Source organism: Macaca mulatta, chromosome 2, assembly GCF_049350105.2.
Source record: "Macaca mulatta isolate MMU2019108-1 chromosome 2, T2T-MMU8v2.0, whole genome shotgun sequence".
NCBI classification, from domain to species: domain Eukaryota; kingdom Metazoa; phylum Chordata; class Mammalia; order Primates; family Cercopithecidae; genus Macaca; species Macaca mulatta.
This window is the reverse complement of record NC_133407.1, coordinates 170,814,801-170,829,188: the sequence shown is the minus strand read 5'-3', so window position 1 is coordinate 170,829,188 and position 14,388 is coordinate 170,814,801. Positions and strand designations below refer to the sequence as shown.

Here is a 14,388-nt window from a genome sequence, read left to right as displayed (position 1 = left end):
GTTCTGGCCCTGAAAGACAGCGATGATGAAAAAAACTCAAGTAAAAAATGATTCAGTAATAAAAGAGATAAACTCATGAGCAGTGGCAAATGGTTTGGCTTGTTTGGTCAGAGACCTGGAAGAGTCAAAATTGGAAGGGAGAGGACAAGAAGGTGTGGGGTAGAGGCATGCGGATGCATTCAGAAATTGCCAGCTTGGTGGAGCACTGGCATAGCCTCTTGAAGGCACAACTGAGGTTTGGAAATTATATCTTATGAGGATGGGACACCACCCTTTAGGAGGGTGCTGTGTCCCCAGTTCCCCAGTTCATAGAATAAACTGGATCTGAGAGACAAGGAGTAGAACTGGGGTAGTCTCACTCCCCATCATTCTTTTTTTTTTTTTTTTTTTTTTTTTGAGACGGAGTCTCGCTTTGTTGTCCAGGCTGTAGTTTAGTGGCATGATCTCGGCTCACTGCCACCTCCGCCTCCCTTCACCATCATTCTTACTGACTCATTTAGAGAATTTGTGCTACCAAATCCCAGTAACTTTAGATTTGTGAGTCTAGGATCTTGAGTTTCAGAGGGGAGATACTTCTACCAGGAGACGCGCTAAGAGTTCCTCTAAGCTATAGCTTTCCCCTGTATACCAGTAGGCACAACATGGAGTTGCCTTTTGGCAGGGGTAATTTAAGCCTGATCATCATGAGACAATAGTGTTACGGGATCTTTGGGATGTCACTTTGCCAGCTGGAAACCTTTGTGGCCAATGGCACCTTTGCCCAAATTTTGCTGTGGCCCACTGGGCTCATTCTGCCCATTTGGCCTGGCAGGCTGCACTTGGCTGGCACTATTGGCCTGGATCCCAATCTGCCAAGGACGAGCCAGGCACAGACCAATAAAGGAATGTATGAGTGAGCATGGGATCCGGCCACTGCACACAGCCAGGCACACTACCTGCAGAGGAGTGGGCCGCTCCAGGTGCTGGCATGGGTGCCAGCTCCCTGCAAGGCTGCAGCTTGACAGGCGTACCATAAACAGCTTCTGGGGAATGTGGTGGTGCCCAGAAGCTTGGAGACAACAGGAACTGCAGAGCCGTAAAAAGGGTGTCACAGCCCTGGCTCAGGGAGCTCCTAGGTCTGGGCTCCCCAAAGTGCCACAGCTCTTCTCTCCTTCTCTCTTCTCTCCTTCTCTCTTCTCTCCTTGTCACCCACAATGTGGCAAGCAAGGGGCATGTTTCAGCCCTGTTTGTGTTACAGCTCTTTTAACCCTATCATTTGGCAGGTAGTGAGTTCTTGTCCTGTGACTAGGAAGAATGAGGTACGCAGAGAAGTGGAGGGCGAGCAAGGTTAAGAGGAGCTTTACTGAGCAATAGAACAGCTCTGAGGAGACCCGAATGGGTAGCTCCTTTCTGCAGCCAGTGTGTCCTGGTGAGTGTTTGGTTCCCAGCAGAGAAGAAACCCTAGAGTGGGTAGCTCCTCTCTACAGGCAGGTCATCCCATTGAGTGTTCAGCTCCTAGCCGAGAGGAAACCCTATAGTGGGCAGGTCCTCTCTACAGGCAGGTTGTCCCATTATCTATTCAGCTTTCAGCAGAGAAGGTAGCTCCTCTCTGCAGCTGGTTGTCCCATCTTCTCTTCAAGTCTTTCTAAATCTAGGGCTTTTATGGGCCCCAGAGGGGAGAAAGTGCATGTCAGTTGGTCCATGGGTGCCCATAGATGGGCTCAGAAAAAGCATCACAAGTTCCAATTTCAGTTTGTGGGACCAGTAGCCCAGCCCCAAGGCTTCAGGCCTTCCTGGCTCGAAGGCAGGGTTTTACCAGGGACCTGCACCTTTCCGCCCTGGAGCCTCTCCACCTCCTGCGGTTCTTCATGGCGCCCACACTGTTCATACCGAGGGGCACCTGCAGGCCAGCAGTAAGCTGCCCTCAGCAACCCCCTTTGGCCTTCCTCCCGTGCTTATTGGTGCCCAAAGTCTGGAGGGGGCCAAGGTGGCAGGGCTCCTGCCTGTTCCCAGCTCCCAAGAGCACAGGGGTGCCCAGGTTGCAGCCACAGCTTGGGCGGCTACAGTTGCACCTGGGGAACTCCTGCTCTGCCAACTTGGAAGGGGAAGGGTTCCCACTTGTTCCCAGCTCCTGTTGGCTTCATGGAATGCACAGCCCTGGCTGCACCTCCTCTCTGTGTTTTCCCCACAGCAGCAGTGGGCAAAGAGCAGGTGGCATGGTGGCCCCAGTCAACCGTGCACAAAGGAACCCAATGCAACCAGGGCCAGCAATGTGAGTCCTGACTGTGCCTTCAGCCAGGTGCTTGCAGGCTCCCAGGATGAAGCAGGGGGTGAGGCTGAGGCCATAGTAAAGGCTCAGTGCCTGGGAGTGGGTCCTGCCTGGCTATGCGAGGGTGGGGGTAGTGCGGTCAGCTGCCTCGGGGACACGGAGCACAGAGGTCCCACCACCACCACTGCGGCTCTCACAGCCAGTCCTGCTGCCACCGCCCGCACCTCCCTCCTGCAGCTGGCATGATGGCCATGGCCACTCCAGACAGCCCGCCACTGCATCAATAGGACTGTTTTTGTATAATGGGAGTAGGGAGAAATATGCTTTTTGTACTCTCATAACCAGCTTTAATTGTAAATCATTAAGTATGTGTAAATCAAGAAGGTCTTATAAGGGCCTGGCAACCAGGCCTCAGACCACTCAGGGGTCTATGCTTGAGACTCAGTCTCAGTCATGCCGTGGATGTATCTTTGATCCTAATTTCACGAGGATGTTTTATAAGTCATCAGCGACAAATTTATCAAACACCCTTTTGACATATACTGAACAGTTTGTGAAATTCTTTTTCTCTTTAATCTAAAATTAGGTAAAGTATATTAGTAGATTATTTAATATCAACTATTTTACATTCCTAAAAATATTACCTTGTTGTTGGTTTAATTCTTTTAGTGCACTATTGATTTGATATGCTGATATGTGGAATCTTTGCCTCTGCATTTACAAGTGAAATTAGCTTAGAAATTTTTTTGTATACTGACTTTGTCAGGATTTAATATCTGAGTTATACTTGTAAAATTTAGAAAACACTTCTCCTTTCCCTAGTCTATGGAAAAACTAAATGACATAAAAATTATCTGTTCCTTAAAGGCTTAAAGTGATATAAACTATTTCTTTTACATAGCAATCTAAGGCCACACATTTTTTGGCAGTAATTCTCAATTTCTTCTATGGTTCTCTATCTGCTCACGTTTTCCATCTCATCTTGAGCCAGTTGCTAATTTAGTTTTCCACTAAAAAATATATTTCATGGAAGTTTTCTAATTTAATAGGAGAAATTGTACAAAATATTCTCTTACATTTCTTTGGTTTCTTGCTATTTGTTGTTAATTGTTGATTTTCTCCCCATATTTTGTGTATTTTTTTTCTTTATTTCCCATTTAGAATAGTCTTTATCCCATTAAAAAAAATTAATTCTTGGAATTATTTATAAATGCTAGCTTTCCACTTCTTAATTCATGCAGTTCTTCTTTTGACTTTATTACTACCTTTCCTACTTCCTTCCGCTATTTGAGTACAACTTGACTTTCCCGGCTCTGCTCTCACTGCAATCCAGCATGCACACTAAACTCCTCCCACCCCAGACTGTTTCTATTGGCTGAACATTTTATGTGCCTTTCTACCCTGTACTTTAGTCCACAATGATCCCCTAGCCTCTTTTTTCCAATAATTTATGCCTTCTGAAATACTTCTATAGCCTGTGCAAAAGCTACGATCTGTAATACACTGATTTTGTATTGATTTTGTATTACAGTGCTCATCTCATTTACCTTGTAATATAATTCTGTGTCCTTGTCTAATTCCAAGACCAGAATATGTAGACTACTTGAAGGTGCTGTAAGTTTTCTTCTTTTTAGCTTCTATTTTACCAAGCACATTTTTGTGTGCTACTAAGAAATCTACTTGTTTGTTTTTTGTTGTTGTTGAATTAAATTGAATAAGTAGGTCCTTGCTTGGTCTTCAAGCAATAGTGTGCAGAGAGGTATCTGTTACAATGGCACACAAGACAAATGACCATATAAATGTTTCTGCTGGTGATCCAACCCTCCCATCAAACTGGTTATTAAGTAAGTGAGCATTTTACTTTCATTAAGAAGTATTCTCTGGCTCTGCATTTCCAGTTGTGTCATCAGATAGGAATTATTATCTGAAGCTAGAAAATATTTAGAGAAGAAATATGGAGAAAATTAATAAACTTTATTTACTCAAAGAGGACTAGAATCCCCTGATTTCATATATTATGATCACAGAAAACAACATTTCAATTCCTTAAATGAATTAATAATCACACCAAAAATCACAAAAACCTCTACATAAAAGAAATCACTGTGAGATCATAACTAAATAAATGCATGTATGTCAGGATTTTGACATTTCTTTTGCAGTTATGAATAAATGATTCATCCAATATTATTATAACAGATCAGTCTCTACCAGTCTTTTGCCAGCCACACCCACTTCTAATCAGTGGAAGAGTTCAATGCAGGGCCCAGGAGTAAAGTTCCATTTCCAGAACTATTATAGAAATGATAGACAACCTCCCCCACTTCCAAAAAAGCTTTAGAAGTATAGGATGAATACAATTCCTGTTCCAAATGCATGGCTGAATTTGCAAAAAAGGTAAGGGAAACCTCTCAAGGTAAAAAATGACAAGGAGACAGGAAACCACAAGATCATTTGCTGGTCTCAATAACAGAAAGCCTTTTTAAAATAATTACTTAGGTAAATTTAAATTTATTGTGATTTGTTTTACGGCTCATTTAATGGTCTGCCTTGGTAAATATTCTGTGTTCCCCTGAAAAAAATGTGTATCCTCCTGTGACAGCTAGTTTTATATGTCAAGTTGGCTAAAGTATAGTAGTCAATCATTCAATCAAACACTTATTTAAGCATTGTTGTGAAGGTATTTTGTATGTGATTAATAACTACAATCAGTTGATTTTAAGTAAAGGAGATTATTCTCAATAAAGAAGATGGGCCTCACTCAATCAGCTGAAAGGCCTTAAGAGAAAAAGTGATGTTTTCCAGAGTAAGAAAAAAAAGTCTTCCTTAAGACGGCAGCATTAGTTGCATTAGTTTCTGCTCAAAAGTTTCCAGACTACCAGTCCACCCTATAAATTTCAAACTTACAAGCTTCCACAATTTCAATAATTAATTCCTTGAAATAACACCCACACACATACACACACACACGTACATATACATACTTTCTACTTATTACGTTTCTCTGGTGGAACCCTGACTGATACAGATTTGGTACCATAAGTGGTCCTCAAGAAACAGAATATTAAGGATGAATTTTCAGAATTGGTTCGGGGTTTTCTGGAATTGGTCATCTAATCTAATTAGATTTAAAAGCACTAATGACTGCATTTCTAGTGCTAGAGGGCACACTGATAGCCCATGGCATGAAGTAACAGTAGAGATATGCAAAAATGTCACCACTGGATAATCCTAGTCAAATACTTATAAAAGGCAAGGTCTGAGTGATCATGTGTTTGGTACTTTAGGACATTTATATATAATGAGATTGACTGGTTTCTCCTAATTTGCTGGGCAAACGGATAAAGAAAAAGATGAGTTCAGGGCTTCAAATTCTCAAACTATATCAAAATCTCAAACTATATGAATGAACTGGAAGTTTCTACGTCTGCCATGAAAGAAACCCCCTATCTTCTCAGCAAGGCTGAAGTTTCCAGATACCAAAACTTATCCCGTAAGTGGTTAAATGACAACACAAATTGAATTCCTAACTTGTCAGGGTATCCTCGGCTAGAGTGAGGTTATTGATTGGAAAGGAATGGGATCCTGAAAATTGGAATGTGAACATATAGGCAAAAGCTGAGGAAATTGAACACGTAAAATCTCTAAAATCTCCTAAGTCTTTGCCCATAGAAGCAGTCCTCCTACCCCTGTTTGAAGTGGTTAACCCCCTGCTTTGCCTGAAGAAACTATAATGATTTTTCTTCAACTAGTTGCCTTAAAAGACACTTTCTATTCTCCTCAGGATCTTCCCCCTCACTCCTCTTTGCTTCCAGACTTATAACCAGACTTGAGTCCCCGCAGGGCGCAAAAAGTGAGGTATAGTGTGATCCACAAGGAGTTACACCACGCACCAAAAGAGCTATATGACTTTTCCAATGGATACAGTTATAAATCTAGACAATATGTATAGGAATGAATATTAAGGATGTGGAATAATGAAAAAGACAAAGCTGAATGAGGCCAAATTATTGATATGAATCCAGTTAGGCAGAGATTCTAGATTCAATGCTGTAGCTCCAGGCATTAGAAAAGGCTCTGTGTGTGTTGGTCAGTTCTTGCACTGCTATCAAGAAATACCTGAGACTGGGTAATTTATAAAGAAAAGAGGTTTAGTCGGCTCATGGTTCTACAGGCTGCACAGGATGCATGGTGGCATCTGCTTCTGGGAAGGCGTCAGGGAGCTTTTACTCATGGCAGAAGGCAAAGCCAGAACGGGCATGTTCACACGCCCAGAGCAGGAGGAAGGAGGTGTGGGTGGGAGATGCTACACGCTTTTAAACAACCAGATCTCATAACTCACTCACTATCATGCAAACAGAACTGAGGCAATAGGGCTAACACGTTCCTAAGAATGTCACCTCCATGATCCAATGACCTCCCACCAGACCCCACCTCCCACACTGGGAATTACAATTAGACATGAGATTTAGTGAGGACACAGACCCAAACCATATCACTATTAATTTGTTTAGTGAGCTGAAACATTGACCAAATTGTGGTCTACACTAAATAAAAATAAAATATCAGAACTACTTCAGTATATGGAAAAATGAGAGTGCCAGAGGAAAAACGTTCCAAAATCTGCACATAAACTCTCCCCACTTCTTGCTAGAATCCTAGCTGGAAAAACTTTGAAATTGTTTGCTGAGTGTTAATACATGAACAATGTCATTTCTTCCTGGAAAAAAAATGTGCTGATTGTGACTGTGATTATTATATAAATTATATACATATTTTATATTAATTATTATTATCATTATTATTATTTAAAAGTAATGGTTGTTGTTTTGATTCTTAGGAGCTATTAGCATCACACAGTCCAAAGTTATTTCATAACCACAGATCTGCCCCTTAATCCCAGTCAGAGATACGGAATGTATGTTAGTGATAGCAAGAGAAAAGAGGAAAAATATATTGATAGTTTGATATAGTTTGGTTTCCCACCCAAATCTCATTGTAAATTGTGATCCTGAGGGGGGCCTGATCGGGGGTGACTGGATCATGGGGTGGTTTCTAATGGTTTAGCACCCTCCACCTGGTGCTGTCTCATGATAGAATTCTCACAAGATCTGCTTGTTTAAAAGTGTGGAGCACCTCCTCACCTTCTGCTGGCCATTTGAAGACATGCTTGCTTTCCCTTCACCTTTCTGCCATGATTGTAAGTTTTTTGAGGCCTCCCCAGTCATGCTGCCTGTGGAACAGTGAGTCAATTAAACCTCTTTTCTTTATAAATTACCCATTCTTGGGTAGTTCTTTATAGCAACGTGAGAATGAACTAATACATGGTTACTTAATGCCCAAAGAATAGGCAGAGGCACAGCTCAAACCTGTGTGGCACCTAGAAGATTTCTCATGTGGGGCAGGTGCAGCAAAACACAACCATATACGGCCATCACCAAGGTTTGCCATCTTTTTATGAGTGATTCTAGTCCTTGCTGACTGCCAGGCTGGCAGAAGGAAGGGCTGCCTTTCCCACAGGACTAGGGTGTATCTAATCTACCCTTGTCCACCAACCCCACCCAAGGCCCATGCCTGGCCACTCCTGAAATAGGGTGCACACAGCACAGCCTCCATTTCCCCACCTGAGTGTTTTGCAGTGGCCTGGGAGCAGTTTGGCCTCCCCAGCACACCTGGTGCTCAATATTGAGGTGTCAGAGGATAAAACCATGCACTCGATCCCAAAGTCCAGGGTTCAAGCACACCACCCAGAGGTATCAAGATGAGATCTGCGGCCTAAGTTCAAGCTAGGGAGGAGCCCCCACTCACAGAACACTGAGAAGAGTGAGGAGTAGGTTTGTGTTTTGGCATGGTAGTTGGGCGTCCCTTTATCTGTGAGACTGATCGAATAAGGGTTTAGCCTATTGGCCATCTGCAGCTTCTGCCCAAGGGATCTCCACAGCCCACAACATCTGGAACACCTCAGTGATCTGTACACAAAAGGCTTGGGACAAAACTAGCTGGTTGGGCCTGCTCCTGGGACTGACACCACAGGGAAAACTGGTCAGGAGAGCACAAGCTGGGTGGTCTTCACAACCATGTTCTGGGCAAAGAATCCAGGCTACAGGCACCACACCAGTGTTGCGGGAAGTCAGGGACCCCAAATGGAGGGACTGGCTGGAGCTGTGGAAGAGGAACGTAAATTGTGAAGATGTCATGGACATTTATCAGTTCCCAAATAATACTTTTATAATTTCTTATGCCTGTCTTTACGTTAATCTCTTAATCCTGTTATCCTCATAAGCTGAGGATGTGGCCGGGCGCGGTGGCTCAAGCCTGTAATCCCAGCACTTTGGGAGGCCGAGACAGGCCGATCACGAGGTCAGGAAATCGAGACCATCCTGGCTAACACAGTGAAACCCCATCTCTACTAAAAAATACAAAAAACTAGCCGGGCAAGGTGGTGGCGCCTGTAGTCCCAGCTACTCGGAGGCTGAGGCAGGAGAATGGCGTAAACCCGGGAGGTGGAGCTTGCAGTGAGCTGAGATCCGGCCACTGCACTCCAGCCTGGGCGACAAAGCGAGACTCCGTCTCAAAAAAAAAAAAAAAAAAAAAAAAGCTGAGGATGTACATCACCTCAGGACCACTGTGATAATTGTGTTAACTGTACAAATTGATTGTAAAACATGTGTATTTGAACAATATGAAATCGGTGCACCTTGAAAAGCAACAGAATCACAGCGATTTTTAGGGAACAAAGGAAGACAACCACAAGGTCTGACTACCTGCAGGGTCGGGCAAAAAGAGCCATATTTTCCTTCCTGCAGAGAGTCTATAAATGGATGTGCAACTAGGAGAGATATCACTAAATTATTTTCCTAGCAAGGAATATTAATATTAATACCCTGGAAAAGGAATGCATTCCTGAAGGGAGGTCTACAAATGGCTGCTCTGGGAATGTCTGTCTTATGTGGTTGAGATAAGGACTGAGATATGCCCTGGTCTCCTGCAGTACCCTCAGTCTTACTAGGGTGGGGAAAAACTCTGCCCTGCTAAATTTGTGGTCAGACTGGTTCTCTGCTCTCAGACCCTGTTTTCTGTTGTTTAAGATGTTTATCAAGACAATACATGCACCGCAGAACATAGACCCTTATCAGTAGTTCTGCTTTTGCCTTTTGTCCTGTTTCCTCAGAAGCATGAGATCTTTGTTAGACCCTTATTAGTAGTTCTGCTTTTTGCCCTTTGAAGCATGTGATCTTTGTACTTACTCCCTGTTTTTACACCCCCTCCCCTTTTGAAACCCTTAATAAAAACTTGCTGGTTTTGAGGCCCAGGTGGGCATCACAGTCCTACCAACATGTGATGTCACCCCTGGTGGCCCAGCTGTAAAATTCCTCTCTTTGTACTGTCTCTCTTTATTTCTCAGCTGGCCGACACTTATGGAAAATAGAAATAACCTACGTTGAAATACTGGAGGTGGGTTCCCCCAATACACCAGTGCACACTTGCAGCAAGAGTCTTGCCCAGGGATACTCATCTCTTTACCCACTGCATTGCCAGAACACCCACAGACATACCCCACAACCTGCTGTGACTCTGCCAAGCTTAGAGGACCAGCAGGTCCCCAAGGAGTTGTGGGCCTCCTGGTAACCTAAACTTTGCCCTAGACAGGAAGAGAGAGTAAGCAACTTAGAAAACGTATTTGAGGATATAGTCAACAAAAATTTACCCAATCTCACTAAAGAGGCCAACATGCAAATTTGAGAAATTCAGACAACTGCAAGATGCTACGCAAGATGACCATCCCCAAGACACATAGTCATTAGACTTTCCAAGGTCGATGTGAAATAAAAAAATCTTAAAAGCAGCTGGAGAAAAGGGCCAGCTCACTTACAAAGGAACCCCATCAGATTAAAAGCAGACATCTCAGCAGAAAGTTTATAAGCCAGAAGAGATTGGGGTCTATTTTCAGTATCCTTAGAGAAAAGAAATTCCAACTAAGAATTTCATACTCTCCAATTAAGCTTCATAAGCAAAGAGAAATATAATCTTTCCTAAGCAAGCAAACACTAAGAGAATTCACTGCCACAAGGCCAACCTTATCAGAGATCCCTAAGGGAGTTCTAAACATGGAAATTTAAGAACAATACCTGTTACTACAAAGACACACTTAAGTGTATAGCCCTATAAAGAAACTACACAATCAAGACTACTAAGCAACTAGCTAACAGCATCACAACAGGGTCAAAACTTCATATATCAATATTAATCTGGAATTAAATAACCTAAATGTGCCCCTTGAAAGGCACAGAGTGGCAAGTTGGATAAAAGAACGAGACATAACCATCTGCTGGCTTCCAGAGAACCATCTCACATGTAACAAAACACACAGGCTAAAAGTAAAGGGTTGGAAAAAGATCTATCACACAAATGGAAAACAAAAAAGAGCAGGGGTCACTATTCTTATATCAGACAAAATAGAATGTAAACCAACAACAGCAAAAAAAAAAAAAAAAAAAAAAAAAGGACAAAGAGGAGCATTACACAATGATAAAGGTTTCAAATCAAAAAAAGAGTTAACTATCCTAAATATATACATGCCCGACATTGGACACTCAGAATGAAAAAAAAAAAAAAAAAAGTACTTCTAATCCTATGGAAAGACTTAGCCATTTAATAATGGTTGGAGACTTCAATATCCCACCAACAGCGTTAGATCATCAAGGCAGAAAACTAAGAAAAGAATTCTGGTCTTAAATGTAATATTTGATCAATTGGGACTAACAGACATCTACAGACTACTCCACCCAAAGACCACAGAATATCCATTTTTCTCATCTACATATGGAACATCCTCTGAGGTCAGACACATGCTCAACCATAAAACAAGTGTCAATAAATTAGAAAATGTCAAAATCATGCCAACCATACTCTCAGACCACAGTGGAATAAAAATAGAAATCAATATCAAGCATGTCTCTGAAAACTCTACAAATACATGCAAATTAAACAACTTGATCCTCAATAAGTTTTGGGTAGACAATAAAATTAAGGAAGAAATTAAAAAATGTTTAAAATTAATTAAAACAGAGACATGACATTAAAAAAACCCTAAGATGCAGCACAAACAGTGTTAAAAGTTTATAGTGCTAAACACCTACATCAAGAAGTTAGAAAGATCTCATATTAACAATCTAACATCACACTTAGAAGAACTAGAAAAGGCCAGGTACCATGGCTCACGCCTGTAATCCCAGCACTTTGGGAGGCTTAGGCAGGTGGATCACAAGGTCAGGAGTTCGAGACCAGCCTGGCCAGCATGGTAAAACCCTGACTCTACTAATAATACAAAAATTAGCCAGACGTGGTGGTGGGTACCTGTAGTCCCAGCTACTCAGGAGGCTGAGGCAGGAGAATCTCTTGAACCCAGGAGGCAGAGGTTGCAGTGAGCCAAGAAGGCACCACTGCACTCCAGCCTGGGCAATAAGAGCTAAACTCCATCTCAAAAAAAAAAAAAAAAAAAAAAAAAAAAAAAAAAAAAAGCAGAAGAAGAAGATGGAAAAGAATTAGAAAAACAAGAATAAACTAACCCCAAAGCCAGCAGAAGAAAATACATGACTAAAATCAGAGCAGAACTGAATGAAATTGAGATCCAAAAATCTATACAAAGGATCAACAAAACCAAAAGGTGACTCCTTGAAAAGACAAACAAGATCAATAGAGTACTAGCTGGATTAATAAAGAAAAAAAAAGAGAGGAGGTCCAAATAAGTACAATCAGATATTACACAGGTGACATTACAATTGATCTCATAGAAATACAAAAGATCCTCGGAGACTATTATAAACACCTCCATAAACACAAACTAGAAAAATCTAGAAGAGATTGATGAATTCCTGAAAATATGCAACCTCCCAAGATTGAATCAGGAGAAATTGAAATCCTAAGCAAACTAATAAGTTATCAAATTGAATCAGTAATTTTAAAAATCTACCAACAAAAGAAGCCCAGGACCACTTTTAGGTCACAAAATTTTAGTTTCACTTCAATCCCAGCCCTCAATTACTCTGAATTCAGCTAGTCACCTAGTCAGTACACCATTGAGATAAGGTAACTCAGAAGGAGTTTTGCTGTATAATGTACACATTTATCACCGCTGCTAGGACAAGTCAAGAAACACCTTATAAGTAAGCAGATCAAGATTATCCTCATAATCATTGAAAGAAAGCTTTATTTTCAGCTGAAAATGTCACAGTATCAGACTTACCAGACACCATGATAATGATGGAGATCAGTAATCTTGAAGCTGACATCTTTCCTAAAGTATGCATTTGGAGTGGTTTTCTACTTAAACATAAATCCACTTTAAATCAATCAACAGACTCAGTGAATCTGTTTCTCTTGGTCACTTTTGCTTATTCTCTCTTCAACAGGATTGCAAAATGTATTTCTTCATTATCTTGCTTATCTTTAACTTTTGCTTTCATTTTATACGTTTTTGACTGATAAGCCACTGATGGGAAATGTCAGCGAGGTTTGCTGAGTAATAAAGCAAAAAAGCCAATGCTTACAACTCATTGCTTCTCCCACAGCATTGAAGTAGGAAGATAAATCATATAACAATTCATTTAAAAAGTAGTATTTTGAGAGTATAAATTAAATATGGTAAAATGAACAAACCTTGAGTGTACAGCTTGATGAATTTCTACATATATATGCACTTATCTAATTACTTCCAAAACCAAGGTGTTGATAATTTTTATTATTCAAAGTGTCCTTTGTTCCTTCTCTGCCAATACCCTCTCCTCCAAAGATAAACACAACTCAGACTTCTAATAGCACTAATTCATTCTGACAGTTTTTGAACTTCACATACATGAAATTCTTTGCATAGTTCAATTTTTAATGCTGTATAGTAAATTTTTAATAACTATGTCACAATTTATTCATCCATTTCTCTATAGATTTAGATTGTCCCAGTTTGGGGCTAATATAAAGCTTCTAAGAACATTCTTGTTTTGTACATAATTTTTGGTCTATGTGTACATTCATTTTCTTGGATATACACCTAGGAATTAAATTGTTGGGTTATAAGATAGTCACATGTGTGTCTTTAATAAGTACTTTCAGTCATGGGTTGAATAGTGCAACCCCCGCCCAACATTTATTTGTTGAAATTCTAATCCCCAGTACCTCAGAAGATGATCTTATTTGGAAATAGGGTCTTTGGAGATATAATTAGTTAAGATGTGGCCTTGCTGAAATAGATTGGTCCCTAATCCAATATGACTGGTGTCTTTGGTTTTTTCTTTTTTTCTTCCTTTGTACTTCTTAGCTTCTTATGGTGCCCTTATAAAACGAGGAAAACTGGGCGCATACACAGGAACACCACGTGAAGATAAAGGCAGAGATCTGAGTGATGTTTCTTCTACAAGCCAAGGAAAAACCAAAGGTTGCCAGGAAACCATTGGAAACTAGGACAGAAGCAAAGATTCTACCCTTCTGTTTTATAAGATTAAAGATTCTTTTGATGACAGGACACAACACGAAAACTCTTGGATAGATGAAAGGCAAACCTCTTTGTTACTTATAGCTCCAAACAAGAGAAGAGTTCCATGTAGGGCCACAGAGCGGTTGCACACAGGGACAGGGTAACAACACACTGGAGCTGTAGAGAGCACCTTATATACGGCAACTGGAGCAGAATTAGGTTCCCTGAGAACCCTGTGCATTAGCTAATTTGAATAACTTCAGAAGCTCTGGGACATAGCTGTCCATGGGGCTGTTTGTAGTTGTCTGGTACTTGGCCCTGGGCAAGTAGGGCAGGTATACAGTGACAAACAGTGTGAGATCCAGATAAGGGAAGTGGTTGGAGGGACTTAAATCAGATATTCAAGAAGGGGAGCTGACTGACTATTAGGGGCTCAAAACTGGGACTAGAAGGTATTTTTTTTACATGAAAACTATATTAAAATTGACTTCTTGATCTCCACATTAGTGTTAAGCTTGATTACTTGAAGTATTTGAGTGGCCTGAATTGTAGAGAAGATTTTAGTAAGTAGTGCATACATTGCACTAAATTGCATGCAAAAAAAAAAAAAAAAAAACCCCATTTTATTATTTTCTCCTTAAAAAGGAGGAAAACAAGTAGGAGTATGAAG

General features: G+C 41.1%; 1 protein-coding gene across 2 annotated transcripts in view; it reads right to left on the bottom strand.

The window, feature by feature from the left end:
- The window catches only part of CD200R1L (CD200 receptor 1 like), a 30,248-nt gene extending 17,482 nt beyond the window's left edge, over nt 1-12,766 (bottom strand). For both annotated transcript variants that reach the window (XM_077993947.1, XM_001105278.5), the window contains exon 1: nt 12,495-12,766. In XM_077993947.1, coding sequence (XP_077850073.1) covers nt 12,495-12,558 — 64 coding nt within the window. In that variant the 5' untranslated portion in view covers nt 12,559-12,766. The remainder of the gene's footprint in view (nt 1-12,494) is intronic.
- Nucleotides 12,767-14,388: the final 1,622 nt, after the last annotated feature.